Consider the following 27,010-nt stretch of genomic DNA (forward strand, 5'->3'; position numbering starts at 1 on the left):
CCTTTACTAAAAAACAAAACCCACAATTACAAAACTTCACAACTTTCTTTGTGCAAGACCACACCAACAAAACAAATTTTATCTTTTTCACAAATCAATTTCATACCAATTCTTCAAAAAAATAAAACCTTCATCTTCTCCAAAAATCCTCAATATCTTACTAAAACATGGAAAGGATACCATTATGGAGTCACGAGACATCAATATGGAGAATTTTATAGAAAAAGTAGATAACAAACTACGAATGAATGTATTTTATATCTAGGTGATCGATTTTTTAAGTTTTCAAAAAGAAAATTCCCGCAGTCAAAATTCGACACATACATGTAATTTTCAGTCTTGTTCTTAATAGATATATTTATATTTTAGTCTTGCATCAAGTAAGATTTCGCCCTTAAAAATTTTGAGATTGCAAATATTGGCTACCTTTGTCTTATATCTTAAAAGTACCGGTAATTTACCCGTAGTTTATTTGTTTAATAAAAGAGTAGTTAGACAATTTATTCATTCCATTATGATAAGCTATAGTCTTATTTCATGGTATCCGTAATAAACCCTTATCTTTATATCTGAAATGTAAAATGTCGGTTAAATTTTATTAATATCACTTTGACTTCGGTAGTGATTCCGACATTTTTTTAGTTTGAATTTAGCAAAATTCGACATTTTTTTAGTTTGAATTTAGCAAAATTCAAAATATAGAAACTGTAGTCCTTTGAAATAGTTTTCTAAAATCCAACTTGAATAAGTTTAATTGGATATCAGCTAACAAAATTATGTATGAATGAGTTACATTTTAAATTTTACAAAACTTAAAATATCAAAGTTGTGAGTAAACTTTATTGATTCATGAATATTTTTTTCACCCAAAATCCAATCTTTGTAATTCAATTTGGATTAAAAAACTAATGCAAAGAACTATGAATTCCAAATTCGAAGTTTTGCCGAATTCTTCATCGAAAATGATCAAGATCACGTGCAGATTCAAAATCGTAACGATATTATTAAAGCTGAATTTCAATTTTAAACACCTGGAAATTCGAATAAAATTCTGGATTAAGAGTGTCGTGGCATCGGGATCCGGAGATTCATTCATAAATTAATTAATTCTCATCCATATCCATTTCTCCATACTCTGCTTTTCGGACACCAAACCATAATTTCATAAACATTGTCTTCTTTCTGCTTAATTTAATTTAATTTAGTTTAATTTAATTGAAGATGGGAAGGATTTTTGTGGTGTATCTGGAAGGCCAAATCTACATATGCAAATTCTGCAAAACCCATTTAGCTCTTGCTCATGAACTCGTCTCTCGGGTTAGTATTTTTTTTAGGGTTTCTTCATTCTTCTGCAGCGAGATTGGATCACTTATTTCTAAAGATTGAATTTTTATTTAATTTGCAGTGAAATTTGGCTCTTAATTCTTTTCAACTCCCTGGATTTTACATATACTGAATTTCTTGCCCTTTTTATAGATTATAATTTCAGTAATAAATATCTCGTTTTGGGGCAAATCAACATCTGCTGAATTTACTGTTTTCTGTGTAGATTTAACTCTGATTGAGGCCTTAATCTAAAATTGAGAGCTTTTTTGTTTTAACTTTTAACTATGGTACACTTATGCTTAACATTCTCATATATATATTGCTCATGTTCACAGGCATTTCATTGCCGGAGGGGAAAGGCATACTTGTTTAATAACGTGTAAGTCAGCTCCCGGATTTCCCTAATTTTCGACTCTCGTCTTTTTCCGTCGACCACTACTTTACGATTCTTGATTTTATTACACTCATCATTGGTAATTGTTCTCGAAAAGATTAGTTTCTAGATTTCGAAAGTTTGCGGTTGACATATGAGATGACAGTGTCTTGTTTCCATGATCAAATAGTGATTAGGGCAAATTACGGCCAACCCCCGAGGTAAGGCCAAATTACGAAAACTCCCTCCTATTTGGGTAATTACAGTCAATCAACTATGTATTGTCTTACACTTACACGTCCATTCTTACGGTGTCAATTTTACCTACTGAAATCATTCCAACAAGAAGGTGTTTTTTTTTTTTTTTGTAATTTGGCCTTACCTCAGGGCAGGCTGTAATTTGCCCTTATACTTAAATAAATACCGTTTCTACCAGACCAATACGAAGCTACGATTTGATTTTAGTTTCTTGTGTTTGTGTTAGCTCACGTGTTATATTATTGAGTGTTTTTTTTTTGTCACGCGTTTGAAATTGCATCAATGTTTTTCCTTTCGTTTTATTTATTTACAATTTTTGGCCTCAGAGTGAATATCACAGTCGGACCTCATGAGGAGAGGATGATGCTTTCGGGAATGCATACCGTGGCAGACATATTTTGCTGCTGTTGTGGCCAAATAGTTGGCTGGAAATACGTACACATTTTCTCACTCCATATTCTCTCAATTTTCAAATTACACTTCTTTCGATTCTTCCTCAAGTTTGATTCGTTTTAATTTACCTTAATACCCCATTTTTTTAGGAAGCTGCACACGAAATGAGCCAGAAATATAAAGAAGGGAAATTTGTCCTCGAACGGTACTTTTAACTAACAATCATTGCTTAACGAAATAATTACGGCTTGCGTTTTTCTTTCTTCTTCTTCTTGTTTAATGTAGTTTAAAATGGTTTGTGAAGCAGAGCGAGGATAATGGATGGAGTTGACTCGGAATTCTATATCGATACTTGCGCTTCGGCCGGTGATTCTGATGATGCGTAGATTTTGCTGTTCTTTGTAACTTTAGATGGTAATAAATGTACTGGGCTTCTTTTGTATTAATGTGTATGTATGAAGATGTAGCAGAAGCAGTTGTTCCTTTAATTAGGTTTCGAAGTGGTTAGTATTTTGAGCTGGTAGATGTTGTTTTGAGGCACAATTTAGACACAAACCAACTACGAATTTGTAATCTTGCACCGCTCGACTAAACCCTAAGACAAGGGTCCTCGTCCACTACTCTTGCCTCGCCATGTGAAAATCAGTGTCGCCACCAAAACCTAGATTGCGACCCTATACCAAACCCTAGAGCCGCCACAAAAAAAAATAAAATACTAACGCCGTCAGCGAAAAAAGCCCAAAAATGCCACAATTCGCGTTGTACCATCCGATCCACTGGAAATATGGACCTAAAATATCAAGGCGTGTTGCGGCTTTTTAGTGGATTGACTTTGTTTGTTTTCGAAAACTTACACTTTGTCATATTATTATTTTTGCTGATTCCGATCCGCAATTGGTTTGATTCAGGATAAGTTGTTTTATTATTCAAATTTATGATAATTTTTTTTCCAAAATTTCCAAATTTATTTAGAATATAATTGGAATCAATTATTCACTCACAAAACAAATGAAATCGTTAATTTCGATCTGATCTGTTCGATTTAATAGTTCCTAAATGAATGAGACAAAGTAATCGTGGTGCAAGTGGGGGAATGCCTTGGGGGTAATGTTCTTTTCTTTGTGAAGGAGTAAAAACGATATATTATAAAGAATAAAGATCCTTAAATAGTAGGTAAGATGAAATAAAAGGATGAGAACATAAATAAATGCATAATACATAATAGGTAATAAAAACGCGACTTTAGAATTGCAGTAATAAAATAAATAAAATAAGTACAACCAGTTGTAGATTTGGAGAGTACAGAAAACACAGATTGAGAAAAACTGCGCCCACCATCATCGCATTCGTCTTCTATCTCTTTCGAGGAATTCCAATTTGTAGCTGTCACTATTTCTCACAATCACTGGTAAATTCCATTCCCCTATATCTCGCATTCATCTTTATTTTTTTTCCAGGTACAAAGGAGAAACAAGAAAGAGCGAAGAAGTAAGCATACATAACAATGGCGGACAAGGGTTCTGCCTCCAAATCGAAATCGTCCAAGAGAAAACGCGACAAGACTTCCTCCAAGGTCTCTCTCTCTCTCTCTCTCTCTCTCTCTCTCTCTCTCTCTCTCTCTATGTTTAATATATGCGCTTTATGTATGATCTACGATGTTTCCGATCAGTTCTTATCTCTTGTGAACGCCCTTTTAATTGGGTTGATTTTTTGAAGGAATTGAAATTGGGAAAACCCCTAATTTATGAGTAATGCTCTTTTATGGTGAAAAGATTGAATCTTTAGAGCCAGAGAGTAATTAGTTGTGTAAAACCCAATTTGATTTATCATTTTTCTTCAAAAAAAGAAAAAGAAATAGATTTAACCTATAATGAGATCGATTGACCATGATTTGATTCTCCTATTTCTAGGTGAAAGAGAGATGTTTTACTGTTGGTTTTTGTTTTTTTGTTTTTGGCAGAAAAAGAGTCGAAGAAAGGAATCGAAGAAGTCTCGACGTATTCATGATTCACCTTCTTCCCATTCTGACCACGATTCGTTAATCTCGGAACACAGTTCATCCTCCATTGATAATAAGAGAAGGATAAATAAAAACAAGAAGCGTGCTCGTGATTATTCTGACTATAGTTCAGATTCCGATTCCTTATCCGACCGTGAAAACGGTGTTAAGCGCAGGAAGGTGAGAGATTCACGAGTTTCTTCTAAGAGCACAAAGAAAAGGGATCGAAAGAGATCCGTCAGCCCCAAAGCCATAGTAAGAAAAAAGAAAAGATTGGATAAGGACCGTTCTGTCAAATCAATAAAGAAATCCTCCAAAAAGAAGCCGAAAAAATATTCGAGCTCCGATTCGGAGAGTAGTGGAGATGGTAAAAATCGAAGGAGTAGAATAGTTACCGATAAAGAAGAAAGAGGTAGGGAATCTACTTACAAGAAGAGCAAAGTAAGGTCGCCGAGTAGTAGTAGTATTAGCGGCCGAAGTGATGGGGCATTTTCTCCTGTTGTTAATAATACTCGACGTTTGAAATCAGTTATTACTGTTGTTGTTCATCAACCCGACGATGAAGGGGAAATCAGATGGGAGGGGGACCCACAAAAGGAGGAGATTTTTTACGATAAAAACGACTACCCTTCTCCCAAAAGCGTGGACAGTAATAATGCTTGTGGCGAAGAAGTAACTGAATCGACAAAATCAAGAATTGATGACACGAATAATCTTGAGAAGGAGAAAGAGAGCGACGAATGTGTTCCTGCTGTTGCTGCTTTAGGTGCGGATGTTTTGGAGGCGATTTTGAGGCAGAAAGCGCTGGAAAATTTGAAGAAGTTTAAAGGGAGGCTCCAAACGGGCCCCAAGAATACCGAACTGAAAATTAACAACGAGACTGATTTGAACAAATCAACCGGATTCATAAGTGGGCCCGCTTTGAAAGAAGATATTTCTCGGCCCACGGAGGTTGAAAAGTTGCCAGATAGCAAACGCATTGAGAAAGAAGCTGTAATTGATGAACAGACACCTATTGGGGCAGCAATCCTAGGATGTTCCGAAGAGGACAAGTGTTCGAATTCTCGTGCTGTTTTGGCCGAAGAGCCTGTATTAACTAACGACGATAATAACCCTGCGAATCCGTCTTCTTCGACTTCTTCTGCAAGGCTAGTGTCTGACGAGCATGGCTTGGAACAGAACGATGAAGCTAAGGATGGTTCTCAGTTTAAGAAGAAAACAATGTCGGTGGTGAGGGGAGGTGAGGTGGTACAGGTAAGACTTTTTTTGTGTACCTTAGATTCTGGGAATATTCTTACGTAGTTCGATATAGTTACGATTTTTTCTGATTGAACTGATGGATGTGATATTTTGACTTGCATGGTTTGATATCGTCATTTGTTTTTTGGGACCAGGTGAGCTATAAGGTTTACATTCCGAAAAAGGCTCCTGCTCTTGGCAGGCGGCAATTTAAGCGGTAATGTTAAAAGTCTTTCCTTATTAGCTGGAAAGAATACGCGAATCGAGTACCTTCATTGTCGAACTTCTGGAGAAAGAACTTCAGTAACTTATACTTGGAAAACTTTCGAGATTTTTTTTTTATAATTGTTCTGGCCTATGTGTACTTGCATGTTATTTATTCCCAGCTGTTGAATTTGATTGTTGTTGGTTGTCGAAAGGATTTTTCTATTTTGAGCCCTCGTTCGGTATTTGCTCGATTTTCTGCTGTATATTTTCATCTGGTGTATGAAAATGTAATATTTTGTTCCGACTGAAGAACCGAGTTCTGGACTGGCTTCTGTTTCCCTAGGACTTGTATTGATTAGTAAGGTTTCAGATTCTGTAGTCGTTACTTCCTTTTTTACCATTTTGCATTTCTTTTTCTTCGACTCGAATTCTGATTTAAATTTAAATCGATTCTATGCTTTTAAGATTGATTATTTCATAATACCGGTGTATTTTATTTTTTTCACCTTATATTTATAGTCACACACAACACAATATATACATTTGGATGTGGGCAGAACATGTATATATTTATAACACATATACGATGTTATATAACCGGTTGAAGTTCATCAGAACTAACATAGAACAAACCCTTTTTAAGTATCGGAATTCATCGCAATATACGACGCATAACCAAAATCAGGTTTTAATATACAACTTGGAGAAGAATATGAACTTCTTTTTGTATCACATCCATACATCACTCTTACAAATACGAAAAAAGAAAAAAACTCTTAGCAATACGAAAACACGGTACAAACCCGTTTAAGGTTACAATGACATAAAAAGATAGTCTTAACTGGAACTTGGTTTTGATTTCTTAGAACCACTTACGCAAGCCCAATCATCCATCATCGATACGTTGATGTCCTCAAAGAACTCGGAATAACGTTTCATTACAGATGGAACCTGTACAAATGGTAAAAACTTGTCACATAATTCTTACTGTCAGTACAATCCTTGAATAATAGCAGTTCATCTATTAGTTTACACATGTAAACATAAACCACTACAATGTAACCATTGCACAATATAATCAAGCTTCGTCAAATGTTTGAGTTTTAGGTTTCGAGCCTATGATTAAAAAAAAATGGCTCGAATTCTAACCAAGCATATGAAGGATATGTAGTCCAAACTCAATGCACATATAATCCTAACCAATTCAATCGATCTTATTAATCCCATCAACATTCCCAAAACGAGACCCGAAAAAACAGTTACCGTATCATTACATCAAATACTTATCAGCCATTAGAAATGGAGAGTATAATACCTGCTCAGATAAGATTCCAGAAATGCCAATGATAGCACCGGGCTTGCCATACGAGACAATTCGGTCAGCCAAATCCAGCAGTGGATGTAGCAATATATTAGCCACAACCACATCGTACTTGTTTCTCTCCCCAATGATCTTTCGGTTGTACAAATCCCGACTGTCGATATCCTTGGGTGGGAATTCACTATCAAAATCAGGGCCGTTCTTGCTAGGAAAAAGACTTAGCTGTAATTTCTCTGGATCTATGTTGTTCAGAGCAGCATTATATCGTGCCGATGTAATTGCCTGTGGCTCTATGTCAACTCCAACTGAAAGTTCCGCTCCGAACTACAATCTCAGTATGGAACGAACAACACAGAGTCAGCAAGACCTATCCAGAATGTCTCAAATATAAAGGAAAATAGTATGAAACATTTTAATCGAGGCACTATTTCGGTCGAAAAATTGGAAATTGATTGCATCAAGCTGTATATAGGTTCTGTCGGGATTAAGTACCTTCAGTGCTGCAATTGCAAGAACACCTGAGCCTGTACCATAGTCCAGAAAGTATTCTCCTCCTTTTATTAATCGACGCAGAAGCAATAGACATAATTTTGTAGTAGGATGCTCGCCTGTTCCAAATGCCAAACCCGGGTTGAGAATTATGTTGGTTGCTTGAAGATCCTGCAAATCCAACTACCCACAATCACATGAATTTCCATCCCCATATCAATTCTTGTAAAACGACAAATAGTATTTCACGACACTCGCAAAAACATATGGAAGTTTACAAACAATACCGGGGGTTTTCTCCATTCAGGCACAATCCAAAGCCCCTCTGTAATTTCAACTGGATTAAATGATTCCTGGAATTCATTTATTCGAAAAACAGACGAGTGGCAAAACTTAATTAGCAAGCCGAAGAGAATCCATTCAACATCATTAGTTGGTTTACTATATTTGCATTTCAGAACCATGTAAATAAACCCAAACGTGTGAATTTCTCGATTTTCAAAGCGAGAAATCTGCAATTGCTCTGTCCACCGCATACTACAGAAACTGCAGATTTGCAGCTTCCAGAACGTAGCAGCAAAATGTCTACGTGATTACCTGAGTTAGTGTAATCCAATCAGTGTGGTCATGCATTTCGATTTTGTAATTAGGCATCTCTGTCAATCCAACTGAATCTGCAGCTAGTGAAATACAATCTTTCACATCCTGGTCAACACTGAATATAGAGGTTATCCATATCTGTGTACGAAAATTACCATCAGTTAAAACAATTTGAATTATGATTAAAAAAGCATCATAAATACTAAAAATCGATAAAATTAGGAGGTAATATGTCACCTCTTCGTCGGGATCGTAGATATCTTGCTCGTCAATGGTGGTGGAACTAGCTCCAAAACACATAAGAGATTCCGAGAGCACATCCTGGATTCCAAAATAAGCATATAATCGCAAGCAGAAACACACACACACACACACACACACACACACGGGCATAATGAATGAGAGAAGAAAAGTTCAATTTTGGCTTACGGAAACATGTCTCGGGCAGCAAATGCGAACCGAAAGGTACGGTGCAGTGAGTGAATCGTCGACAATGGCGGTGCCGTTGCTCAATGGTGGCGTGGTAGAATAATTGACAGCCGCGGAGATGTTGCGCCTCGATAGTTGTTTCTGCTGCGCCGATTTGGTCGAAGGGAAGTAGGCGGAGCGGGACGGCGGAGGAAGGCGATGGATATGGCGGCGAAAAGAGGAGAAAGTGGTGGCGGAATTGCAGAGCGTTAGGTGTTTGAAGAAATGATTGCGGAGGGAAGAGAGTGCAAGTGTCATCGATTAAAATTCGGTGAGAGAATAATTCAAAAATTAATAATATTTTGGAATAAAATAGAACAAGAAAATAATTTATATAATCGAACTTTTAATTTAAGAAATTACTCCTAATAAGATAAAGAGAAAAAATGGGGAAAAATTCAATTTTCATCCATCAAGTTTGCATTTATTTCATATTTGGTCCCCTACGTCATAAAAAACACATTTGGTACTTCATGTTTCAAATGTTTCAAAAATTCAACAATTTTCGTCATTTCCGTGAATTTTCAGTTAGTACTAACGTAATCAAGCTTGTGCCCTTCACTGCCTTAACTGACGGACTAAAGGTAAATTGATGGAAACGACAAAAAGTTGTTGTATTATTGAACTATAAGGGACTAAATGAGTTTTTTTATAATATGGTGGACTAAATATAAAATTGATGCAAACTTAAAGGGTAAAAACTGTAATTTTTTCCAACTAAATAACACAATTGATGGAAAAGAGAATCAAATATTAGCGTGGAACAAAAAATAATGTCAAAGATAAAATTTGGTGTTTTCCCCGCAAAGAATAACGGAGCAAAAAGGAAAGAGATGGTGTTCGCCCCGAACCCGTTATCTCTCAGCGTACCCGAACCCGCTTTCGAATCCTGGCTCCGCGACTCCGGCTACCTCGAAATCCTCGACCAGCGCACCACCGACCTCAACCGCCTCCCCGCCGCTACCAAACCCTCCAATTCCGCCGCCGCCGCTGCTTCCGACTCCGCCGCCCCTTCGATAAGTCCTGACGGAGTATTCTTCATCTCACAAATTGTCTCCGGCATCTGGACTCTTCTATCGCTCTTCACCTTCAGCCCTTTCTCGAAGCTCGCCACCGATGATTTCTCCGGCGAGACACCTAGCTGGACTCTAGCCTTCTTCGGCTCCGCCGAATCGTACTCATTTCCGTCTTCCCCCTCTCAGGCTCGCCTCCGTGTCCATGAGAACGTCAAGCGCTTTGCTCGCAATTACGCCTCCCTCATCGTCCTCTTCCTCGCTTGCTCTCTGTAATTACTTACATCTCTCTCTCTGTATATATTATGCATACATTTATTGTGTGTTTGTTGGGGGTTTTTAATTATGGTAATTACCGTGTGTGTGTATTTTGTGTTTGTGCTTGTGGTTGGACTATGAACTGCATTTTGAGTTATGCCTCTTTTGAAGCAATTTTGTGTTTTTTAGGTTTGAATTATACCTAATTGTACCTCAAAACTGTCGAGAAAATTCACGTTTCTTCGAGATATATTTGGGAACATTGATTGGTTATATTATTTGAATCATCTACTGCACTCGATTTTGTCATTGTTTGAAATATTTGAGTGATGATGATGGCAGGTATCAGTTGCCAGTAGCTCTCCTCGGTCTCATTTCATGCTTGGCACTTTGGGATGCATTTAAGTTCAGCGGTGACCGATGGGGGTTGGACAAGTATCCCGTTTTCAGACAAACTTTGATTCGTGTTGCTCAATGTGGTGAGTTTTCTTCCTCCTCGATTAGATTCAATTTCTCTTCTCTACCATTTCTGTTAGCTTTCACCATAATAATGGAAACACATGTGTGATTTGAAGTAGAGAATCGATCGTTCATGCTCAACTTGGGAGTGATCTTCAGTTTTTAAAATCCTCGGGTTTTTTATGTATAACATGTGATTCCTTTTCATCTGAATGTGGTTGACTGAACTACGAAAGGCTTTGTGAATTTTAGAGTATGTTTTTCTCAAACATGACTGCTCAATATGAGCAAATTGATAGGAGAGAAAGTAAACACGTTGCTATACTCTCTTTATTTTTCCGATTCTCAATTGTGTCAAGTGTGTATAGAAATTTTTTTTGATAACAGGTGGAAAATAGATTAAAGTCTTCATTTATGCAATACCAGCCTTTGGGAAAGAAAAATGCATGATATAGAATTTCGCACGGAACAACTGTGTGAGCAAATATAAGCGATTCTCGATACTGAAAGGACCTGTTATTCTGCACATTACATTAAAAATTTGAAGTAATCCTTTTCATATCGTCCCAAGCAGAAGAAGTTTTCTGTCTTGGTAAATGTAGTCGGAATTTAATACTTTGCTTCGTCGTGAATAAACTATTATAATACGTTGTTGTTATACTTCAGGGTACTAAATAAAGCCTCTTTTTTGCAGTGACTGCAGTAATTCTATTTATTTCCAATGTCCAGATGGCAATCTTCTGTGCTCTTGGTGTTAGTTATGCAGGTGAGAATGAGTTCTCACAGCCATTTTTTTCAACTTCATATTTACGTGAGTTTATTGACTGACCTATTTTTGCAGTCATGATTCTACATGCCTCGTTTAGAAAGTTGACCCCTGCAAAACAACTGGATGTAAGAGGTGGACATAAGAAAACTGCTAGAAGATGAGGTCTATCAAAATTTTGTTGTTGAAGATGGTTTTCTTTGCGCTGTGATGCTAAGGAGTATGGGTTTTATTGTATCAGATAAACCTGCAGATGAAGAATCTCGAGTTTTGTGTCAGAAAAGCCCAGCCCGCAACTTTGATATAGAGTTAGTTCATCTTTTATCTTTTTCCTAATTTATTTGTTTTTCGCTGTGTTTTAATCTGTTTTCGTAGCTATTGTAGTTATTGATCTTGTACTCCACTGTAAATCTGACTGTAATCTCCTGAAAATGGAAACTTCGTGGACACCTTTTAGGCTTTTACGGCTAAGTAAAAAAATCAAGAAGATAAAATTTTATATGTTTAGAGTTATACGTCTGTATGTTGAAAAGATTTCCTGAGATTTTTTCATACGTCATAGTCTGCTAAACGCTTCTCTGAATTCGGACAATCGTGCTTGCTACATACTGTAGGGGGAGAAATTTGTGTAAAAAATGATGAACGGAAGTTAACTCTTCAATGTGATTTGACTGGTAAAAAAACATCAGTTACGTGTTCTTATAGCTGGTCACAAGATCATCATTTCCGTTCATTTTCTCATGATACTTGTGTATTCGTTTATGTATTTGTTTCGACTTTCTTAATCTTCAAACACAACATGGGATGTGTTGTTGCAATAGAGAATCGTGAAATCGAAAACTAGTTCGTTACTCATTCCTCTTTCAAAAAACAGTAGTGATTGTGTTAAAAAAGATGGATTTGCTTCATTTATCTGTATCTCTTGCGATATAATCTAGAAAACGGAAATTACAGCTACCTCGAAAAATAAATCATGATTGAATTGAATTCTATGATTTTTTAATCCCATATCGTAGAATTTTAATAACCGTGACTTTATACAATAGAAAAAATAAATTTTCGTGCAAAAAAACTTATTTTTTCTATTAAAGCATCCAATAAAATACTATCAGACACTGATTCCAATTTTCAATATCTGTTTTTTCAGTTTAAACAGTGGGGGTTTATGAAATCATTAGAGTCCTAATTAAATTGTATTACTTTTGTAGCCCACAAGCAATTAACATTTCTTCAAGATTTTAGGGCATTAGGGATTGCCTTTTAGTTGTTTAATTATAAGTGTTTATTCTTTTTTTTTCTTGGTAAATGAAGGAATCCGCAACCAACTAAATAGGTGCACTGAGTAAATCTACACTCTCGTATAATAGTTTGCAAATCATACGAGAGATATAAACCACATTAGGCTAACCATATTTTCACTTACCGAATTTTTATTTATTTATTAATGTATTGTCAAAAGAAGTCGTGTACATATAACTGTCACTAGTCGATATCCTTCAAATTACAAAAAAACCTTGTATTTGGGTAATTCTAACCACGCCTCAATATGAATCTTCTTACGAGTGTCAAATTTAGCGGAATCTTCTTAATTATGTGGAATATTCTCTAGTTTGTACCCGTTTTACCCCATTCGATCTTCACATTTGAAACAAGACGATCATAACATGTTTCTCTTGGCTTGTAAATATCAGACTTGTAAATATCAGACTGTTGTGCACATAAACTGCAGTTTTACGCAAAACAAGTACAAATTAGAAAACATTCCACGGAATCTAGAAGATTCTGTTGAATTCCACGTAAATCCAAGACTTTTCATTTAGAGATGCTTCCTAATATCACACAATTAAGATTTCTTCATCAATGGTTAAAACACTCAGTCAGACAGACAACTCACTTCAAATCAGAAAAAAAAACTTCTAATCCTTAAAAATAGACACAATATAATTTTAACATTAACAGCAATCCTTAATTTAAAAAAAAACACAATTCATATTTTAATAGCATGACATTCTTTGCATGCAGATACAAACGACTTCAAAATCCTCCTCCCGAACCACGATTTCGTGTCCGATTTCTTTGACCCTTTTCGCTCAAGAACAATTTGATCTGCCACCACCGCCTTATTTCTTGATCTCGAGCTCTGGTGGTTCAAGACCGGTGCCGCCGCAATCAGCTGCCACCTCTGAGAAGTAGTAGCACCATGCTGATTCTTCAGAGGCGCAACAGGCGGCGGCCTTATGATATTATTATTTTTTTTTCGACTAACGTTGGACGACGACGAAGAAGAAATCGATCTCCTCTGCAGATCAGCCGCCTCGCACGTGCTGGTGCTGGTTCTTGCGCTGCTGCAGTTGCTGCTCCTGCTGTTCGTGCTGTTACTGCGCGACGACATTAGAGAATATTCCCTGCTGCTCATGCTGCTCGCCCTGCTCGTCGATCTTGAATACGAGTAGTTGCTGTAATTATTCGGTAATGTTTGAACGGGGAAAACATGGGGCAACAGCTTCCCGTTGAAGAACAGATGGTCAGCCGGAGATTTCGGGGAGCTCGGTGTCGTCACGGGACCGAACTCGAACTGATCGGAGTCCGTTCCCGATGCCGGAAACGAGAACTTGTTCTCCATTGATTGTAATTTTGATGGTTTAAGACAGCATTTTATATATATGAATGTAAAAGGTTTTTTTGATGAAATAAACAAAGGTAGGAGAGTTGGTTCTTTTTGTGTCAAAGGGGACCCCTTTGTTGGGGGGTGACCATTAAGCATTGGTGGTGGTCTAATTAATTAATTAATCATTGGATCTGGTGTTTAGGGTTGATTAATTTATTAATTAATAACGTGATTAACAATGATTCTTGGAGCGTGCGGCTCATTGTGTGTACTTAGATCATATGTGTACAGATCAGTGCTCCTCACTTTTTTCTTAGTTAATTAGTGCAAGTATAATATTCAACAAAGTTGAGTTGATCGAGTTATAATTAAGAGTTCATAAAATGTTAATTGAGATCTAAATGATGTTTAAGCATAGTAAAATTCGAATTCCTTAATTAGTAAAATGTACAATAATTGATTCATTGTCCTTTTATTTGAAAAAAAGAAAATGTAGAAAAAAGAATTACAAAAGAAAGAAAAGAGCTAAGAGCATATTTCCTTTTAGTAGTACTTTAAAGTTTATCTAAAACAGGGGTCAAGAATATTAGTTATAGCCTATGATGCACCGAAACTTCAATACACGCGTGTTCCATGTTTAGGAAGCGTTTCGGAAATCGAAACGCCATGACACATGTCGGAAATTTTTCTCGTAATAATGAAAAAATGGAAACATGCTTCCACAAAAAAGTAGTCCAAAATCCTTTTTAAATAAAGATTCGAAATTACCTATGCTTAAAAAATGTCTGAAAACTTATGTCTTCTTTTCACTTCTAGTGGTGTTTTCTTTAGATGCTAATTGATACTTAAATAAATTTATGGCCGCAAATGTAATTTGTGGAATAATATTTCGAATTGGAACTTGTAAATTATATATTTTCTAGATAAAAATTAAAATATGTAGTGGATGATAAGTATATAAATTAATCGTTATAATATTTTTGAAAAATTATGAATGTACCCCTATATATTTAATATTTACACGTCTCCCACTGGTCTTGATTCAACTTTTTGGAAAATGAGGTTTCCCCGTATCCGCTTTTCCATTTCGCTGTGTTCGCGTTTTCGTGTCCGTGCTACATAAGTTATAGGTAAGTTTTAGCATCATTTCTCAAGAAAATCCATAGCTTTCAAGTCAACAACTGGAGGCAATTTTGAACATTGTATTATTATGACAAATTTCAAAATTGTCATAGGACATGATTAATTAAGCGTAATCAATCTTGAAATATATGTTAATTTCATTTTACAGAATATTGAACTTTTATTGACATTAGTTATGCAGGTGAGAGTGGATGTCGTACACTAGTAGTGTGCCAATTTATAGCAATTACAATTCATACAGTTACATTTTAATAATTATAAATTAATGTTGTCATACTCAATCATTATTATGTATAAGTACCCATTTGTTCTTAAATAGGTGTTATTTTTCACCTTGATACATGTCTTAATAATCCGAATAAATATGTTTTGATGTTAGGAAAATAGATATTTTTGACTAAAATACCCTTGTTTACTAATTAAAGTATAAAGAGTGTTGGAGAGTTAATAATGACATAATTAATGGAGTATCGAAAATCTAAAGTGACAGATAATATAAAAGAAAAAAAAGTCTCAAACGTGACATATATTGCGGAATGGAGGGGTATATGAAATCCGAATTAATTTGAATAAAAATATAAAATGAGAAAGAGAGTTGAATGAACCGTGAAAAAGAAACATTGATCGGCTGAAACTATAATTGAGATTGTCATAAGATATGGTAATATATATATTATAAGAATCTAAGACCAATTAGTAATGATGTATTCAACATAGACAGTTGTGCGTGGAAGCTAAGGATTAATATAATTAATTTATAATAATACCATGAAATAAAACAAGTGATTAATTGGATAAAACACTTTTGTGCAATCCCCAACAATGGCGACAAGAGAGGGTGTTTGAAAATACAGTGTTCCCCCAAATTAATTAAAGTGGCTACTTTTGGGACCATAAACATCTGTCTTCACTACTTGTTAATCCATTTTGTCTAGGTGTATATATTGTGTGCCTAATTACAACACTTTCTTATGCTGCTTTTTGTTACAAGTGATCGACACCAATGTAGCTACAAGGTTGTTTGAAGTGATTAGTTTGTTAATATAACGAATCAATTTTGAACCAGTATTTTTCTTCGATACTATGAAGTACGAATATTTAAAAAAATAAAATTGTTCGAGTTCGATATTAAAATTTATTTAAGCTCAATTGGGTTAGTAGTACTCAAGAAATCAAAAAACTAAAAAAGAAAAAAAAAAAAAAAAAAAAAAAAATCGAAATAATCAGGAATTTTAAAGACTGGAAATTGTTTTCCATAATATTTTGACAAAATACCAATGGAGACGAATTATAAGTTGTCCAGCTAGGCAAATCCACGTGGAGAAAGAGTGCCACATCAGCAACTCGAGGAGGGCCACATGTGTGCCACATTTAAATTACTCGTCGACATCATCAAGTTGGTCGGCAATCCTCAAATTTAAGATTTCACGTGTTCTAGATATAAATTTGGAGGCAGCTAAAATAAATATCCACTCTTTCTCAACACCGATTGATCTTTGAGGTATTTTTGATAGGTAGTTGTCTATTTCTGAGGAGAAATCGACAAGTTGCCGATTTTGATATTCGACAGGTTGATGTCGATTTTTTTTCATATTTCCACACGTTGATATAAATTGAAATTTAGTATATACACTTCACACATTGATACACATATTTTATACACTTGTAATACACCTGATTTCTGTAAATTTATTTAATAAATTAAATTTATATTTAATAGATGACAACTAACTAGCTTAAATACTTCATAAATTAATAAATATTGGATACGAGGAACTAAAATATCATGTGTTCGATTTAAGTAAACTCAAACTCGACTCGTAAAATTTTCAATCTTTACGAAATGTCCCAAACAAGTCGACTCGCAATAAATTAACCTCAACTCAAATAAAATTACCGAATAATCGGACTTCGATTAGATCCAACTCAATTAGGTGTCCACATTATAAATCTATTTTTTTTTTAAATAAAATAAAAGTGAAATTGGGAAAACAGTTGGCAGTTGCAGAAGGTGGAGTTAACACGTGGCTAAAAATAGAGGGCTACGTGTCGATCGCATAGGCCTTTGTCATCTCTTACCCTTCTGCACTACTCTTCTTCATCGTCGTTGATCATTCGGTGGTGGGCAAATACATACAGAATATATTATAATCAAATTTTAATTTACGTTATGACCGGAAAGGAAATCATGCACAAAATTAAGGTACCGCCGCCTTCTCATCTTTCATTTTCTCCGACCAACTCTCATATATACTCGGATTTATCTCTTAATTTCTTGTTTTTCGATTTGATATCATATATATATATATATATATATATATATATATATATCCTCGTATTTAATTGTTCTATTTATTTATGCTTCCGAGATGCATATATATATATATATATATATATATATATATATATATATATATATATATATATATATATATATATATATGTTCATGTGTATGTATATCAGATTAATCATGTATGAACATCAATCACTATTGAAATAAATTGTCATCTGCTAATTGAAATGATTTCACAAATTAGATGATCTGGGAAACTGATCACAACAATTAGGCACTATATATATATATATATATATATATATATATAGAGAGAGAGAGAGAGAATCAAACGACTGTGGTTGATCGAGGCCAAATCTTTTTCTTGATCTTTTTGTTTTTTTTTTTTGATGATTTTTTTCTTGATTATTTTAAATTAGCTACTTATCATTGATATACACGACGATACTGTATGTATTAGTAATTAGACTATTAGGCCAAGCATGTATTAAAGAACAATAAACATTACTCCAATTACATTTTTTCAAACCTCTATATAACATACAAATCTTGTTTTTCGAAACAATGGAGGTCATTGCCCCCGGCCTTATCTTCGTTCGAGTTATATGGTTGCTCGATTTTGTTATGCAGGAGAAAGTAGGTATAAGTGCACCACCGTCCGAGACGGGCAAAGGTAAGAGCAAGATGTCAAAGTACATCACACATGGATATCATTTAGTTGAGGGAAAGTCAACCCATCCGATGGAAGATTACGTTTTTGCTCAATTCAAAGAAGTGGGCGACAATGAACTCGGTTTGTTTGCGATATTCGACGGTCACTTAAGCCGTGAGGTACCCGATTATTTGAAGTCCCATCTCTTCAACAACATTTTGAATGAGGTAATTAAATAACATTCAAGAATGCACAATAATAACAATAATAATAATAATGCCATCCCTGAAAATATGACTCTATTCATGTTTTTTTTTCTTTCTTTTTTTTTTTTTGGTTTTTGGAATTAGCCCGATTTTTGGACAGCTACAGAGAATGCAATAAGGAGGGCGTACCGAATAACGGACACCACAATCTTGGACAAAGCTAAGGATCTAGGCAAAGGTGGTTCGACAGCTGTCACCGCAATACTGATCAACTGTCACAAGCTAGTGGTGGCTAATGTGGGAGATTCCCGTGCCGTAATTTGCAAGAACGGCGTGGCTAAGCAATTGTCGGTCGATCACGAGCCCGAGAAGGAAAGGGATACTATTGAGAACAAGGGCGGCTTTGTAACAAAGTTTCCAGGTACGTATACAATAATATAACTCCAAATAAAATAGTATTTGAACGGTAGACCTGTATTCTTATAGTGAATTAACTATTTGTTAATTAGGTGATGTCCCACGTGTTGACGGACAATTAGCAGTAGCAAGGGCGTTTGGTGATAAAAGCCTGAAGGAGCATCTCAGCTCGGAACCCGATGTGGTTGTGGAGGTGATAGATGACGAAACAGAATTTATTATTTTGGCTAGTGACGGAATTTGGAAGGTAAATTAATTGAAAGTAGTTACATAGTATATGTTTCATTGCAAGAATGAATGTAAGTTTAGTTATGTTTGATATATAATTTTTTGAAATATTTTGATCGTATGAAATGGCCAGGTCATGTCGAATCAAGAAGCGGTTAATTGCATTAGAGACATTAAAGATGCTAAAAAGGCAGCTAAACGCCTCAACGAAGAGGCACTTGCAAGAAAAAGCACGGACGACATATCCTCTGTTGTTGTAAGATTCGGATAGCTCCTCTTCGATCACTTTGTTCGAAAACATGTTTATGCTTAATTTAATTAGTGACATTGGTTTTGTAATGTTTCGTGTTTTGTGAAAACTTTAAATTTGTGATGGACGAAATAAGAATATTATTAGGATAAATAATAGTCTTGAATTGTCATTGTGTTCGACATTCAAGAACGGTAGTTAAAACTCGGAAGTCGAACGGGCATTGTCCGAATAATGCAAATACTTTCTAGTTGATACTATTTTATTCTAGATAGATTAATTCCCATTTTGAAACGATGACAGAAGAGAGCAAGCAAATTCAATTGGAAACATTGAGTTTTTTCGAAAATTACGGTTTTGCTCGTGTGTTGGGCTCGAGCGAGCTCTTCCTTCGACGCTCGTTGTGTCCGGCTAAGCGCCTGCGGCAGCTCCTCTTCGTCTCGTCGAATTCCGTCACCTCGTGAAACCTGATTTTCCATATTGCAATGTTCCTCATTTTTTTTTTTATATAGGTGATTTAAAATATAGAATTAAATAATGTGCCATTTCTAAGGTTTAGAAGGAATTAAAAAAAAGAAAAAAAAAAAAAGAAAGGAAGAAATAAAACCTGCTGCACTGCTGGCAGAATCTTTGACCTAAGCCATCAACAAAGACCACCGGAGCTTTGGCATGAACCTCGCAAACCTTGTGCCTCTGGTAGTAATTCTTACACCCACTCAGATTTTTCCGACAGCTTTCCACCAGACAGCAAGGCGGCGCCGCCGCACCACCACCACCACTCCTCCTCCCGGAAGATCCCTGACCAAGATTCATTTTTTTCCTCTTCAACGGAGACCCAACAAACTCCAACTCAACGTCACTTTCTCCTTCATCTTCCTCGTCATCTCCCTCTGTGATTTTGAGGTATGATGACGTCATCTTTGGGTTATTGGGGTTCTTTTTTTTTTCTTTTTTTTTTCGAAAAACTGTGGTGGTGGAGGAATTAAGATTTAAGAAAGATGAAATGAGAGTACGAAAGAGTAATAAATGAAAGATGGAAGGCATGCTGCTGATGAGTAAAGTTGAAAAAAGAAGAGTACAGATAAAACAGAGTGGAGGGTGTTTTTTTCACACAGATCCACAACCACAAGATCACTGTTGTATCTACGTACAGAATCTGGTTGTACTTTCTCTGCACGTACAAATACTGCAGTTTAATCATGTGACGAATGAAACAGCCTGTGACCACCATTTACAACATGATTGAGGACTTAATTTTTATTTAATAATATAGGAAAACAAATAGATTAATTATACTCTGTTTTGATTAAAGATGTCCAAAATTTCATTTGTTAAAAATTATTTGACTAGTTTTTGTACGTAGCATGTTATATAACTAGAGCCAACTACGGTTTATTTTCCTTTTTAATTCTTTCTATAAGCGAAACGGCGAAACTCGAAGAATCATCACTAACACAGACATAAAGTCGATCGCATTATTAAGTTTAATAAAAATGTGTTCACGTTTTAGTTATGTATTAGCAATATTTGCACTGTAGATAATAAATTAGTTAGAGATATAAATGCTTCAGTTGTGCATTATATTCACGTACATAACAACGGTCGGTAGGTTGAGCTTGTCACACATCATGGTTAGCCTAGTGTGGTTTACGTCAGCGTATGGTTTGCAAGCTATTATACGAGAGTGTAAGTTTACCCAGTGCACCTATATGGTTGGCTGCGGGTTCTTTCGTTACCAAAAAAAAAAAAAAAAGATTTCTTCGTTCTCTCTCTTCAATGGCTCCATAGCTTAGATCTTGATATGGTATCAGTTATTTCTTATGCAATTCGTTCATAGATCAATTTTGATCTCTTCTTGATCTATTTACTTCTACGTATTCAGTTTGTCCATACTTTCGTTATCGATTGAGCTTGATCTTCATTAATGGCGAACAATCGGACGTGATGCAATTCAATTGAGGATCCATCGACGTCGTACTTCCTTCACCCATCTGAAAGTCCTGGTTTCACACTCGTTTCACAGCTCCTTACATGTGACAATTATTCTTCCTGGAGTCTTGCTGTGATTATCAATGGTTTCAAATTTTAATTTTTTATATAAACTAATTAATTATCAAAAATTACAGAAGCACATTACAAATACCATAAAGTATATATTGTGCCATTGAGAACTCAATGGCACAAACATATTTTAGAATCCAAATCATCAAAATCATTTTGAATCCAGCTCTGTGACTTTTGATTAAAACTGCATTTTCTTTGATTATGAATAAATTATTTGCAATTCCGTCACAAACATATTTTAGATTTTATTATTTTTTGAAAATTTGGAATGATTAAATTTAAAACTGTGCTCTATAATCTTGGTACCAAAATCAAGAGATATCAAATTAATTTTAATTTTAATTTTTCACACATAATCATATAAAATACATAATGACATGATTATTATTATAAACTTCTTTAATAATTAATATGAAGCTCTGAACCGACAGTCTTATGCTTTTTACTCCAACAAGAAACAAGAACAAAATAAAACCCTACTTCCATTACTACTACTTCTTAATCCTTCAGGCCATAACCCCCGGCCCGTCTCCTTAAATCCTCCACGTGTTTGTCGGAACCCGGTTTCCGGCGATAATCACCGGAATCATCATCATCATCATCATCATCCGCCACCGAATCTCTCACACTCTCGGTGGTCTTTCTGGTGGCGTCCCACACGCCGTCCATCGTCCGCTTCGCCATTTCCCCAATCTTCAGCCCCGTCTCCATAGCTCCCACAACCCCCGTCTTCGCCATCTCCGCCACTGACGCCGCCGCATCTTCCATGTCCTTCTCCTCCCGCCACCGCCGCTCTCCGCCCTTATAATTTCCCCTGTTCAAATTTCCCGGCCCACCGTGGCCAAGGCTTCCGGGACCCTCCGACGCCAACTTGTAATCACTCGCTACATTCGAGATTCCAGACCCGCCGTAGCCGCCCTCGGATCCTTCCGCCGCCGGGTCTGATTTTTTGCTAAGTTCCCCAGGCGTTGCGCCGCCGCCCTGTAAATAATTTATTCAAATGAAACACACACACACACACACACACGCACACACATAATATATATATTTTATTATATTATATATACCTTATGTTTAGCTGATAAAGCGCTGAAGCAAGCTACATTTTTGTTGTCGAAGTAACGATGAACGAAGCCACGGTTGAGAATAGCGCTTGTTCTTGCAAACATTTTCTTTTTAATTAATTATTAGACGGTAATGAAATTCGAACAATTAGCACTGGGATCTAATATAGGACGGGGTGGCTCCACGAATTGATTTTGGTATCTCTCTGTGAGCGACACGTGTGTTACACACGTATGCTTCATGCACGTGACACGTGCTTTCCCCGTGTCTCTCGTTTTTCGTCTTTGTTCCGTTACTTGGGGCCTCAATTGTTCTGGACTTTCTAGGCTAGTTCACCCAACCGTTGGGCCTCAAGTTAGAAGTTTGGAGCTTTAGCCTATAGCTTTTAAGTTGGAAAAGTATAATTTAAATTTAATAATAATATAAACTTCATCCAACTCTATCATAATTTTTTTTCAAAATAAAAATAGAATTAGGATTTATAGAATAAATTAAAAAACTTGTTTAAATTATAAATTTGAGTGTAAATTACAACCCTCCCTAAAGTAAAGTCTATTTATGAGAAGATACCTTAGAGCATCTTCCAATGTCATCACTATTTTTTCACCAAATCCTATTTTTGGTGGTGGAAAAATGGGTTTATCTCCCACCCTTAGCACACCATTCTACGATTTCACTACTTTTGGTGAAAAAATAGTGTATTTAGTCTCCCACCAATTCCATCATATTTTACACCAAATAATAAAATAATAATATTTCACCATTTTCCTATTTATAGAGAATAGCATTTGGTTTGGTCTCCCATGGTATTTTACCAAATATATCACAAAACTATAAATTTAATGTTAATCATAATTTTAGCCTATTTTAATTTAAAAAATATTGATTATAGATCCGATTATAAGTAAAAAAATTATTAATTATATAATCTTAAAATTGTGATAAATTTCAAAAAAACTATTGAAACATGAATGAAAATCAACGTAAATTATTATACATATAATAAAATCACACATAAACATAATTTCATAACTTAATTCATAAAAATATTACAACAAAATTAATAAAAATAATTTCATAACTAAATGCTAACTAAGTAGTTTATGTGTATTTCATTTATATAATTTGTCTTGTAAATTTTTTGTGACGTTATAATGTTATGTTTTAATTTTTTTTTGATAATAAATATATTTATTGTTTAAACATATAACTTATTAGAGCCAAACATATATTTATTTATTTAATAATAATAATAATAATAATAATAATAATAATAATAATAATAATAATAATAATAATAATAATAATAATAATAATAATAATAATAATAATAATAATAATAATAATAATAATAATAATAATAATAATAATAATAATAATTGTTGTTATTATTATTATTATTATTTTCTATTAATATACTAATATATTTTCTATAAATATATTTATATACTAATATAATAATATATTTATATATTATCATATTCATTAATTAACACTAATATATTTTCTATAAATATGTTTATAAATTGGTAATCACATAAAATTAGCTAATATAATAAATTTATATGCTAATTATAAAATGGTGTTAATTACACCAAATCCTATTTTAATTTCTATATTTGATAGGAAAAATAGGATTTGGTGAAAAAAATAGTAAAATGGTGGAAGGGTGGGAGATGCAAATTTCTTCACCAAAAAATTTGGTGAAAATATAGGATTTGGTAATATGGTGATATAGGTTTTGACCACAATGGGAGACTAAAACCAAATCATCATAATTTTAGGTGTAATGACGATTTAGTGATTTGGGCTGGGAGGTTAAAAACACCTAAATTTGGTGTAAAATATAGGAAATGATGTAGGGTGGAAGATGCCCTTATTGCTTCATAATTACATCCATCCTTAAAATTTTGTAGGTCTTTTATATTAACGCGCTTTTATAGGGTTGAATGTCTTAATTTACAAACTGCAAGGGAGTGGATGTAATTTCTCAAAAGTAAGGATATCCTTATAATTATATTTTATTTCAGGGAGGTGGTTGTAATTATACTAAATTTTAAGATCTAAAAAGGCGGAATTCAAAATTCTTTTTTTTCCACCCTGTGGTTACAAATTTTTACAGATGACCCCTTATACTTTTAATATCAGCACATAAACCACTCGTGGTTGATTGGGGTAGCTTTCGTTCATTTTTCCGTCAAACTTAACCTCCAGTGTCAAACGTCAAAGTATTTTTTTGCAAAATGCCCCATTGTGATTTCATTTTTTGCAGATAACCCCCTTGAAGTTTGACACACGCGGTTAAGTTTGACGAAAAACTAATGAACGCACTCATAAACCACAAGGGAGTGGTTATATATATGCTGAGATTACGAGCATAAGGGGGGCCATCTGCAAAAGTTTGTGACCGCATTGGGTGGGGTTAAGTGCTATATATTTAAATATAAAATAAATAATAATATTTTAATTAATATAGGAGAACTAGAAATTCTAAAATCATTTTCAATTTTTTTTTATTCAGAATTTCATATATATATTACAATTTAAAAAAATAATAAAAATAAAAATTATGATTCAATTTTTTTTTTTTTTTTTTTTTTAAATTTCTGGTAACAACTAGTCATTTTCAAATCGTTTCACAATTTAATGTTATGTTTGGCCCCGATGGGTACGTAATCGAGGTTTCAAATCGTTCCATTTTTAAACTGAAGAGACGCAGTAAATCACCGTGGTGGACAGATGTCGGAGATTAGGAGTGTGGGTGTGGTCGGAGCCGGCCAAATGGGTTCCGGAATCGCGCAATTAGCCGCCGTGAACGGCCTTCAAGTCTGGCTTCTTGACTCCGATCCGGCGGCGGTCTCTAAAGCCCATCAATCGATATCTTCTAGAATCCAGAGTCTCGTCTCTAAAGATCTTCTCACCAAGGTATTAATAATTATTTTTAATTCGTGTACTTCGTCACCATTTTTAGCAATTCCACTGTGTTTGATCACTGCTAATAATCATGGATTCCTGAATTGTTAGCATTAATTAAGATCTCGCCACTTCCGATTGAAGTTCTTCAATTAGGTCACCAGATTTTTTTAATTTTTGGGGAAAAAAAGTTGTTGGATTTTGCTGTTTACAAGGGCCGGTTGAGTCTAGAAATCCATTTTTTCCGACAGGAAAAAGGTGCTGAAGCTATAAGAAATCTAAGGTTCACTTCGAGTTTGGAAGATTTTCGTTCGGTGGATATCGTAATCGAGGCGATTGTGGAGTCTGAGGAGGTGAAGAAGAAGCTGTTTGTTCAATTGGACAACATTGTAAAAGATTCTGCAATCTTGGCATCCAACACCAGCTCGATTTCAATAACTCGTTTAGCTTCTGCGACCAGACGACCAAGCCAGGTTTCGCACTCGTCACTTTACATAATTCATAATAATTGCTTTGGTTTACATTGCTCATCTAGTTGTGGTTGATTTGTACTGCAAAAGATTACAACTTTGAACAATAGATTTTTGTACACAATTTTGCGTTTATCGATTACTAATGATTCTTTGATCCGAATGGTGCTTGCTAATGATTCTTTGATCCGAGAGTTATTTAATTTGGTTTTCGTTTTCATTTCGTGTATATGTAACAAAGTTTATTTTTACCACCTGGGGTGGAATTGGAACCAAAGTTTCCGAATTCCGCCGGTCCCGATCCGAAAATTTCCGATTTTGTACAATCCTTTTCATTCTGAAATTCAGAACTTCCAATTTTCGATTGATCTGAATTTTTTGGATCAGAATTGGAATATATTGGGATTCTGATTTCGGATCCGATTTTAATTTTCGAAAAATAATTCCAAAAAATCCCAATTTTTTTCCCCCAGAAAACTACACTTATAATGTCAACATTATTATGTATTTTATATTATAGGCTCATAAAAAATGGAATATCCGATTTCTGCCGATTCCGATCCAAAAATCTTCTATTTTCTCCATTTTTTAGAACGGAGTTGGAATTAATTTTTCACTTCCAAAAAATTTTTGAAAGTTTTCCAAAATTCCTAAATCCAATCCGAAATGTCCGATTCCCGCCCCTGTTTCCACCACATGTTTTTTTTCTTCTAGCTAACTAATCATTGTACCGTTTTCAGGCTCCAGCTAAGTACTTTTTATCGGCTGCAGGTTATAGGAATGCATTTTATGAATCCTCCACCTGTTATGAAACTCGTGGAAATAATTCGCGGAGCCACTACATCTGATAATACATTTAACGCCACTAAATCCTTGGCAGAAAGGTGACTATATACTTTCTTTTTTCTTTTTCTTTTTATTATTAATTAATTAATTAATAAATAATCAATGGATTTTGTAGGTTCGGGAAGAAGGTAATTTGTTCTCAAGACTATTCCGGATTCATCGTAAACCGAATTCTGATGCCAATGATAAACGAAGCATTCCACGCGCTTTACACAGGAGTTGCAACAAAGGAGGACATTGATACAGGAATGAAGCTCGGGACAAACCATCCGATGGGCCCACTTGAACTGGCGGACCACATTGGGCTCGACGTTTGCCTGTCGATAATGAAAGTGCTCCTTAACGGACTTGGCGATAGCAAATACTCGCCATGCCCTCTGCTCGTGCAGTACGTTGACGCGGGCCGCCTTGGTAGGAAAAGTGGTGTTGGTGTCTACACTTACAGTAAAATTTGAAGGGCAAAAATGTAATGAGAAGCCAATTTAAATTGATGTCTCAAATGCTTGTGAACTTATGTAATAATAATGTTGTGTATAGTTTGGATGAATTGAAATCTAACAAGTGCTGAATATTTTTATGCAATATTAGCAACGTACCATTTTAATTAGTGCTGAGCAAAAAACCGAAAAACCAAAAAACCGAGCCGTTTCGAACCGTTCTGAATAAGCACATAACCTCCTTGTGC

General features: G+C 35.1%; 9 protein-coding genes across 10 annotated transcripts; 5 read left to right on the top strand and 4 right to left on the bottom strand.

Moving 5' to 3' along the window:
- Positions 1–1,033: 1,033 nt before the first annotated feature.
- Positions 1,034–2,873, top strand: LOC105968716 (Yippee family putative zinc-binding protein). Its single transcript, XM_012993368.2, has 5 exons — positions 1,034–1,317; positions 1,662–1,705; positions 2,284–2,392; positions 2,500–2,555; positions 2,658–2,873. Exons 1-5 carry the CDS (start codon positions 1,222–1,224, stop codon positions 2,734–2,736), a joined length of 384 nt encoding a protein of 127 aa, XP_012848822.1. The 5' UTR covers positions 1,034–1,221; the 3' UTR covers positions 2,737–2,873.
- A 724-nt stretch (positions 2,874–3,597) lies between these two features.
- LOC105967809 (transcriptional regulator ATRX-like protein) lies at positions 3,598–6,190 on the top strand. The gene is made up of 4 exons (XM_088827535.1): positions 3,598–3,729; positions 3,808–3,923; positions 4,311–5,603; positions 5,744–6,190. The coding sequence occupies exons 2-4, from the start codon at positions 3,855–3,857 to the stop codon at positions 5,807–5,809; spliced, it is 1,428 nt and encodes a 475-aa protein (XP_088683661.1). The 5' UTR covers positions 3,598–3,729; positions 3,808–3,854; the 3' UTR covers positions 5,810–6,190.
- A 240-nt stretch (positions 6,191–6,430) lies between these two features.
- Positions 6,431–9,008, bottom strand: LOC105967798 (ribosomal protein L11 methyltransferase-like protein). Its single transcript, XM_012992412.2, has 7 exons — positions 8,635–9,008; positions 8,443–8,526; positions 8,203–8,343; positions 7,893–7,958; positions 7,609–7,776; positions 7,111–7,440; positions 6,431–6,746 (listed from the first exon to the last, which is right to left on the bottom strand). The coding sequence occupies exons 1-7, from the start codon at positions 8,929–8,931 to the stop codon at positions 6,633–6,635; spliced, it is 1,200 nt and encodes a 399-aa protein (XP_012847866.2). The 5' UTR covers positions 8,932–9,008; the 3' UTR covers positions 6,431–6,632.
- Positions 9,009–9,423: 415 nt separating this feature from the next.
- PRA1.H (prenylated RAB acceptor 1.H) lies at positions 9,424–14,019 on the top strand. Of its 2 annotated transcripts, XR_016029099.1 has the most exons (5): positions 9,424–9,958; positions 10,287–10,423; positions 11,098–11,169; positions 11,245–11,477; positions 13,192–14,019. XR_016029099.1 is itself a non-coding variant. In XM_012992405.2 (4 exons), the coding sequence occupies exons 1-4, from the start codon at positions 9,447–9,449 to the stop codon at positions 11,331–11,333; spliced, it is 810 nt and encodes a 269-aa protein (XP_012847859.2). In that variant the 5' UTR covers positions 9,424–9,446; the 3' UTR covers positions 11,334–11,676. The 2 variants fall into 2 exon arrangements, 1 of the variants encoding a protein (XP_012847859.2); XM_012992405.2 differs by lacking the exon at positions 13,192–14,019 and having other exon boundaries at positions 11,245–11,676.
- LOC105968706 (uncharacterized) lies at positions 12,941–13,792 on the bottom strand. The gene has a single exon (XM_012993356.2). The coding sequence runs from the start codon at positions 13,790–13,792 to the stop codon at positions 13,157–13,159; it is 636 nt and encodes a 211-aa protein (XP_012848810.2). The 3' UTR covers positions 12,941–13,156.
- Positions 14,020–16,843: 2,824 nt separating the features above from the next.
- Positions 16,844–19,220, top strand: LOC105967781 (Protein phosphatase 2C family protein). Its single transcript, XM_012992397.2, has 5 exons — positions 16,844–17,123; positions 17,845–18,093; positions 18,217–18,493; positions 18,582–18,736; positions 18,851–19,220. The coding sequence occupies exons 1-5, from the start codon at positions 17,091–17,093 to the stop codon at positions 18,986–18,988; spliced, it is 852 nt and encodes a 283-aa protein (XP_012847851.1). The 5' UTR covers positions 16,844–17,090; the 3' UTR covers positions 18,989–19,220.
- A 96-nt stretch (positions 19,221–19,316) lies between these two features.
- On the bottom strand, positions 19,317–19,885 carry LOC105967786 (squamosa promoter-binding protein 2). Its single transcript, XM_012992401.2, has 2 exons — positions 19,575–19,885; positions 19,317–19,434 (listed from the first exon to the last, which is right to left on the bottom strand). Exons 1-2 carry the CDS (start codon positions 19,883–19,885, stop codon positions 19,317–19,319), a joined length of 429 nt encoding a protein of 142 aa, XP_012847855.2.
- Positions 19,886–21,363: 1,478 nt separating this feature from the next.
- On the bottom strand, positions 21,364–22,229 carry LOC105968696 (uncharacterized). The gene is made up of 2 exons (XM_012993345.2): positions 22,099–22,229; positions 21,364–22,012 (listed from the first exon to the last, which is right to left on the bottom strand). The coding sequence occupies exons 1-2, from the start codon at positions 22,198–22,200 to the stop codon at positions 21,530–21,532; spliced, it is 585 nt and encodes a 194-aa protein (XP_012848799.2). The 5' UTR covers positions 22,201–22,229; the 3' UTR covers positions 21,364–21,529.
- Positions 22,230–24,646: 2,417 nt separating this feature from the next.
- On the top strand, positions 24,647–26,932 carry LOC105967761 (3-hydroxyacyl-CoA dehydrogenase family protein). Its single transcript, XM_012992378.2, has 4 exons — positions 24,647–25,021; positions 25,261–25,482; positions 26,251–26,363; positions 26,441–26,932. The coding sequence occupies exons 1-4, from the start codon at positions 24,836–24,838 to the stop codon at positions 26,778–26,780; spliced, it is 861 nt and encodes a 286-aa protein (XP_012847832.2). The 5' UTR covers positions 24,647–24,835; the 3' UTR covers positions 26,781–26,932.
- Positions 26,933–27,010: the final 78 nt, after the last annotated feature.

The sequence above is a fragment of the Erythranthe guttata genome, chromosome 13 (genome assembly GCF_056151865.1).
Source record: "Erythranthe guttata isolate IM_541 chromosome 13, IM_541, whole genome shotgun sequence".
Taxonomy (NCBI): domain Eukaryota; kingdom Viridiplantae; phylum Streptophyta; class Magnoliopsida; order Lamiales; family Phrymaceae; genus Erythranthe; species Erythranthe guttata.

What these genes read in the sequence shown, in the direction of transcription:
- LOC105968716 (XM_012993368.2), top strand. Translation starts at nt 1,222, where the DNA reads ATGGGAAGGATTTTTGTGGTGTATCTGGAAGGCCAAATCTACATATGC. An exon ending in CTCATGAACTCGTCTCTCGG is followed by an intron (nt 1,318 to 1,661) that starts GTTAGTATTTTT and finishes TCATGTTCACAG; the next exon opens with GCATTTCATTGCCGGAGGGG. An exon ending in GCATACTTGTTTAATAACGT is followed by an intron (nt 1,706 to 2,283) that starts GTAAGTCAGCTC and finishes TTTTGGCCTCAG; the next exon opens with AGTGAATATCACAGTCGGAC.
- LOC105967809 (XM_088827535.1), top strand. Translation starts at nt 3,855, where the DNA reads ATGGCGGACAAGGGTTCTGCCTCCAAATCGAAATCGTCCAAGAGAAAA. An exon ending in GCGACAAGACTTCCTCCAAG is followed by an intron (nt 3,924 to 4,310) that starts GTCTCTCTCTCT and finishes TGTTTTTGGCAG; the next exon opens with AAAAAGAGTCGAAGAAAGGA. An exon ending in GGGGAGGTGAGGTGGTACAG is followed by an intron (nt 5,604 to 5,743) that starts GTAAGACTTTTT and finishes TTTTGGGACCAG; the next exon opens with GTGAGCTATAAGGTTTACAT.
- LOC105967798 (XM_012992412.2), bottom strand. Translation starts at nt 8,931, where the DNA reads ATGACACTTGCACTCTCTTCCCTCCGCAATCATTTCTTCAAACACCTA. An exon ending in TTGCAATTGCAGCACTGAAG is followed by an intron (nt 7,441 to 7,608) that starts GTACTTAATCCC and finishes CTGAGATTGTAG; the next exon opens with TTCGGAGCGGAACTTTCAGT. An exon ending in CTGGAATCTTATCTGAGCAG is followed by an intron (nt 6,747 to 7,110) that starts GTATTATACTCT and finishes CCATTTGTACAG; the next exon opens with GTTCCATCTGTAATGAAACG.
- PRA1.H (XM_012992405.2), top strand. Translation starts at nt 9,447, where the DNA reads ATGTCAAAGATAAAATTTGGTGTTTTCCCCGCAAAGAATAACGGAGCA. An exon ending in GATTCGTGTTGCTCAATGTG is followed by an intron (nt 10,424 to 11,097) that starts GTGAGTTTTCTT and finishes TCTTTTTTGCAG; the next exon opens with TGACTGCAGTAATTCTATTT. An exon ending in TCTTGGTGTTAGTTATGCAG is followed by an intron (nt 11,170 to 11,244) that starts GTGAGAATGAGT and finishes CTATTTTTGCAG; the next exon opens with TCATGATTCTACATGCCTCG.
- LOC105968706 (XM_012993356.2), bottom strand. Translation starts at nt 13,792, where the DNA reads ATGGAGAACAAGTTCTCGTTTCCGGCATCGGGAACGGACTCCGATCAG.
- LOC105967781 (XM_012992397.2), top strand. Translation starts at nt 17,091, where the DNA reads ATGACCGGAAAGGAAATCATGCACAAAATTAAG. An exon ending in AAATCATGCACAAAATTAAG is followed by an intron (nt 17,124 to 17,844) that starts GTACCGCCGCCT and finishes TTTGTTATGCAG; the next exon opens with GAGAAAGTAGGTATAAGTGC. An exon ending in TCAACAACATTTTGAATGAG is followed by an intron (nt 18,094 to 18,216) that starts GTAATTAAATAA and finishes TTTTGGAATTAG; the next exon opens with CCCGATTTTTGGACAGCTAC.
- LOC105967786 (XM_012992401.2), bottom strand. Translation starts at nt 19,885, where the DNA reads ATGACGTCATCATACCTCAAAATCACAGAGGGAGATGACGAGGAAGAT. An exon ending in TTCTGCCAGCAGTGCAGCAG is followed by an intron (nt 19,435 to 19,574) that starts GTTTTATTTCTT and finishes ATGGAAAATCAG; the next exon opens with GTTTCACGAGGTGACGGAAT.
- LOC105968696 (XM_012993345.2), bottom strand. Translation starts at nt 22,200, where the DNA reads ATGTTTGCAAGAACAAGCGCTATTCTCAACCGTGGCTTCGTTCATCGT. An exon ending in CTTTATCAGCTAAACATAAG is followed by an intron (nt 22,013 to 22,098) that starts GTATATATAATA and finishes AATTATTTACAG; the next exon opens with GGCGGCGGCGCAACGCCTGG.
- LOC105967761 (XM_012992378.2), top strand. Translation starts at nt 24,836, where the DNA reads ATGTCGGAGATTAGGAGTGTGGGTGTGGTCGGAGCCGGCCAAATGGGT. An exon ending in CGACCAGACGACCAAGCCAG is followed by an intron (nt 25,483 to 26,250) that starts GTTTCGCACTCG and finishes TATCGGCTGCAG; the next exon opens with GTTATAGGAATGCATTTTAT. An exon ending in ACTAAATCCTTGGCAGAAAG is followed by an intron (nt 26,364 to 26,440) that starts GTGACTATATAC and finishes TGGATTTTGTAG; the next exon opens with GTTCGGGAAGAAGGTAATTT.